Here is a 4,989-nt window from a genome sequence, read left to right as displayed (position 1 = left end):
AAGGGACAGATTGTTTAGGCGATTGTCGGATTCGCACCACTGTGTCGTAGAGGCTGGGTTAGATAAATTAAACAAGGCTTGGTTATTTTAAAGCGTACGTAGCATTTGTGGAAGACGAGAACGAAAATTTGGAAAGCAAACAGGATTTTAAAAAGTAATGATAAGAGGGCAAGAGTGGCAGAACTCGAGCCAGAAAGTGAGTTCACCGCAAGATCGAGCAGCTTGAAAGACGGAATTCAAGATGTCGTATTTTGTTGAGACTCTTTCGAATAATGCTTTTAAATATCCCGATTGTGATTCATGAAATTTGTCAAGTATTCACCCCCGAGCGTGCAAGTCGATGGAATTGCACGGAGTTTATCTCAATTTGAATTTATGTTGATTATACAGTTTTTTCGTCGTGTTTGGTTGGTATTTATTACGAGTACAATCGATGCTGACAATGTGGTCTTTACGTGACAACCTGCACCAAGACATTTGATGGTTTAGGCTAGTCTTGAAATGGTAAGATTTTCATAGCAAAGGAATGTGTGCAACTATAGGCTCTGGTCTTCTTGTCGTGTGAGGCTTGTTGTAGTTTCAACAGCGTTTAATAAAGTGTCTGGTTTCATATTCCATTTCATTTAGGAACCAACGCCTTTAATTTTCTAATGAAAAGATCGACTGGCAGAAAAAAAAGCGCTAGCAATGCAATCGACGAGTTGAATTGTAGATGACATGGTGCCTATGGTAACTCGAAAGAATTTGGAGCGATTATACTAAAACCCAGGGGGGTGTCGCCAATTAATTAGAATGACACAATTTGTGATTTCCATTTTTGTTTGGGTGAATTTGATGCATGGGACCAAGATTGTGCTAGACAAAGTTTGTACGATATCAATGTTCGCATAATATTACTTTCCCATATTGCGGATAGATTGAGAAGATGTACAATGCCATCGTCACTCACGCGAAGTAGTATTTATACGACTGACAAAGTAAAACTTTTAGTTGCATTGATTTCGTAATTGACCGTCCCCTTAAGTACCAAATGTACTTAATGGGGACTGTGTAACATTAGGGCAACTCTAGCCCGTTACAATAGATGCCTATAGCTGAAGGCAATCTAGCATTCGATGGCTTATATATAGTGCCAGTCTTAGTATTAGCAAAGGACTTCTACCTGCAAAAAGGTTTGGCAATTATGATGGAGTTCGGAAGTGGATGTGAACAAATATTTAATCGTTTAACTAGGCAAATAATCAAGTTGGCTATTAGAGGTTGTTCTGCTAGTGTATAAAGCCGTAATTGAACCACATGGGATTGCCATGTAGAGCTCTTATTAGAGCTATGGATTACTAGCAGCTGAAGTTGACCAGTATATGCTGTCGATATACTGCCGAAGATGCCGAGAAGAAGCAGAAAAGTTGGAAATATAAGCATGTCATCCACGCAGGTATAAATACCGAATACTTGATAGTGACACGTCGACATTTAGTCGCATGGCTAGATAATAATAGATTAGAGAGCTGTGAATGTACATCACACACTTGTACAGTTGAAGCCCCTTCAAGATTTTAAAATGAAAGATTCACGAGATTGCACACGACGCTGCTTTATTACGCGAGAATAGGTTGCAGAGCTGTATGCTCGGCTCTTCTTTCCCGTAAAGGTACAATGCACATGCTGAAAACACACGATCTTGAGGTGTGTCAAGCGCAGGTAATCTCGACATCATAGATAGGAGTAAAGGATCTTTTGTGAAAACAGTATCATGTCTGGCAGCCGAGCAAGAGACTGAAGTATCGGTCACAGCATGTCAAATTGTCAATGCGTTGTTAGAAAATGTGGTGATACAGAAGTGCTTCGCAGCGATTGAAGTGTGCACTTTGTTTGCGAAGTACAAATAATGGCAAAATGAAGACCTGCTTAAGTACAAGATAGTCACTGCAAGCTTTCATTCGGGTGTTCAAGAGGAGATTGTTAGCTCTTATTCAATCGTGTGTAATTCTCGACGTTTTTGCCTCGTATCTCTAGAGAAGATTATTGCACCAAGCTCTCTCTCTCTGAGAACATTTTGATGTCGTTGTTTCGCAATGTTTAGTTTAGTTTCGAGACCAGTCGATTTATTCGCTCGATTTCTGTCGAGTTTGTGCATTCCTTATTATCACTTGCGTTCTATAGCTGTTTCTTTCGAAGTTGCCGACTTTAAATGAATTTGCAATTTCATTTCGTTAAATGAAAAGAGAAAGACCGATATTTAAATGACAATATATTGCTGCAACATTTTTAGCTAAACATGTATTGGTGGTTCGGAAAATATTTGGCCAGAAAATCGTGCCACATTGTAAGCTGCTCCAAATTGATCGCTGACTCGACATTTTCTGGAGTCATGTGGGATGCCACATTGACGAGGAATGCGTTCCTGTCGATATTATACAGTTCATATGCTCGCACGATGGGTTCTACGGTTTCAGAAAATAGTAATTTTCTGGGGTCCTCGTCAAATTGCGCTTGAACAGATTTATAATCTACATTGTTTGCCACCCACCGCTGAAATTGAGCTACTTGTAAGTCAACCATAGTGTTTGATTTTTTTACCACAATTGCGTTTTGGATCGCTTTCGCTAATAGCAAATCCCACCCCCCCACGTCGCCATTCGCGACAAGTCGCATTTTATTTTCTTCTCGTGATTGAAGAGCGATGTACTTCGCAAAAATTTCCAGTAATGGAATCGAAGGCGACTGTGTTTTTGCACTTATTTCACGCATGATTTTTAAGATAGCTGTACCTTCATTTTCATCAACCCAAAATGCTACCAGCTCGCCCAAAAGTTGCTGTCTCCATATCTTGTTAGTATTGCCGGGTACATCCAGTAATGCTATCAGCTCTTCATCACCGTAAACACCCAATAAAGCTTGTATCTTAATCACCTTGTCGTGTGGGAAACGTAATTGTAAGACAGTGGACCATCTGACGTACGCAGTAGTTTCGAACAAATTTTCCTGGTTTTCTTTAGCTTCGGCTATCAATGCAATTAACTCATTAGATACTTCCTTTCTGATATCGTTGTCATTCATCTCATAATTAAGAGACGAGTAGTATTCCTTGTACAGGACTAAAGTGTCTGCTAGAGATTCTTTATGTATATCAACCTTTCCATCAGAACTTAATTGCTCAATAAGTTTCTCGATGCGGTCAACAGTACAACCACCTGCCCTCCACCGCTTAAATACACCCAGCTCGTAATTATTGATTGGTTCTTCGCTAGCCTTGATATGCCCGGTAATGTCCAAACGAAACTTATTTGCCACGAGATTGTCCAAAGATAGGATGTCAATTAAATCAGAGTCCGTAATCGTAGGCTTTTTTAGCATAATGTCAATGTATTTTGCCATTGCGTTCAGCGAATACATATTATTTTCCCGATTTGCAAAAAAGCCAGTTCGTGGACTAGCAAGTATATCTTTGGCCCAAATACCCATCAGCTCTTCCAGAAGATACTGGCTCGTGGGAGTTAAAGCACTGTCTTGCGAAGTCAGAGATGCGAATAATTCGTCATCCGTGTAAATATGGCGGAGCACTTTTGTCACAATTGCCTGGTCGTTCGGGAACTTAGCAAGCAAGTTTTCCGACCAATCTTGGAACTGCTTCGATGCTAGCAAATTGTTCGGGCTCAGAACAGAAGCCATTTCGATATATTGAGATACCGCATCGACATACACCGTGAACGCGTTCAAAAAATTGTTGTATAGTGCGCTGCCCGTTCCATAAAATTCGGCCTCATTTAAGTTGTTGCGCATCAAAACAATGTTCACTCTATTACTTTGCCAGATCTTGAATTGATCAATTTGAAAGCTAGTCGCAATCGATGACTGTTCATGATCAAACGGAGTCTTGGCTGCTTGCAGCAACATTGCCAATCGTACCTGGCCGATATTTTCTTCAAGATCAATAATCAATTGCGGAGTATCGTGATTTAAACTCTTCAAGTACCTCATAAAGACGCCCAGCACTAAAATATTGGCTTCACTTGGGTCAATGCTATTCAGTTGTAACATGATAGCAAAGTCTGCCGGATGAATGTTTTCTTTGACGGCGTTTGCAATAAGCTCGTCCACAAGCTGTTGGCTCCTAGTATACCCGGCATTGTTGGGTAGAGCCATTAAAAAGATCATGTCTAAATAATTTTCGCCAAAGTCTGTGAGCTGAACTTTTTCGAAAAAAATATCTCGCATCTCACGGGATATCATTGTGATTGTCTTGCTCGACTCTTGATTTGGCTTCACAGGCAAATTCTTCACACCTTGGCTTAACATATCAAGATGTAGTAAGAAACTGATAGTGCCCAAGCTGCTCATCAATTCTTGAACAATATATGGCACTGACTTGCCAGCGTATAGCCATGTTTGCACCTTGAAGATTACTTGGACTAGCAATGAATTTTGATGGACCAAAGGTGCTAATTTGTTTAGTAAATCAACATTCCTCGTAAAGACACCAGAGAGAGCCCCAAACGTTCTGTCTTCGTCGCCTCTGCTTGTTTGCTTTTCAAATCGTAAAAATCGGTTCGAAGCGACGTTGTTACTGACAATTTGGTGCGTGTTCGACGCAAACATTGTAGCATCTGCCGTTGCTGACTCAGCCGGAGCAGAAGAAGTCTCGGCGTTGATCAGTAGGGCGGTGTACAAGTACCAGAAGCGCATGATATCAGGACACGTGTGAGTGTACCAAAAGTAATGGACGAATAGTGGCACAACTATTATTGGCCGGTGAGCCTGAGATTTATTATAAAAAGATAATTCGTAGTAATTTAATGAAGTTTGTCCTTTATTTCTCTATGCTGTATTCGTAAAAAAACGATGAAATTATTACCATTTCGTCAAATGATTTTAAGTCTTTACGTCGCTGTGATTGGCAGAATTCCCTCAAATTTACCGTCATGTCTTTTTTAGTAAGGGTGCGTCTTTTATTTGTTCTTGCGACAATTAACAATCACTGTTAATGAT

The 4,989-nt window shown here is 40.3% G+C and overlaps 1 protein-coding gene across 1 annotated transcript; it reads right to left on the bottom strand.

Moving 5' to 3' along the window:
• Positions 1-2,268: 2,268 nt before the first annotated feature.
• On the bottom strand, positions 2,269-4,686 carry CCR75_006386 (uncharacterized protein; the record flags this gene model as incomplete). Its single annotated transcript, XM_067964456.1, has 1 exon — positions 2,269-4,686. One exon carries the CDS (start codon positions 4,684-4,686, stop codon positions 2,269-2,271), a length of 2,418 nt encoding a protein of 805 aa, XP_067819462.1.
• Between the last annotated feature and the right edge of the window lie 303 nt (positions 4,687-4,989).

This window comes from Bremia lactucae, linkage group LG9 (genome assembly GCF_004359215.1).
Source record: "Bremia lactucae strain SF5 linkage group LG9, whole genome shotgun sequence".
Taxonomy (NCBI): Eukaryota; Oomycota; class Peronosporomycetes; order Peronosporales; family Peronosporaceae; genus Bremia; species Bremia lactucae.
This window is presented reverse-complemented; position numbering and strand designations above follow the sequence as displayed.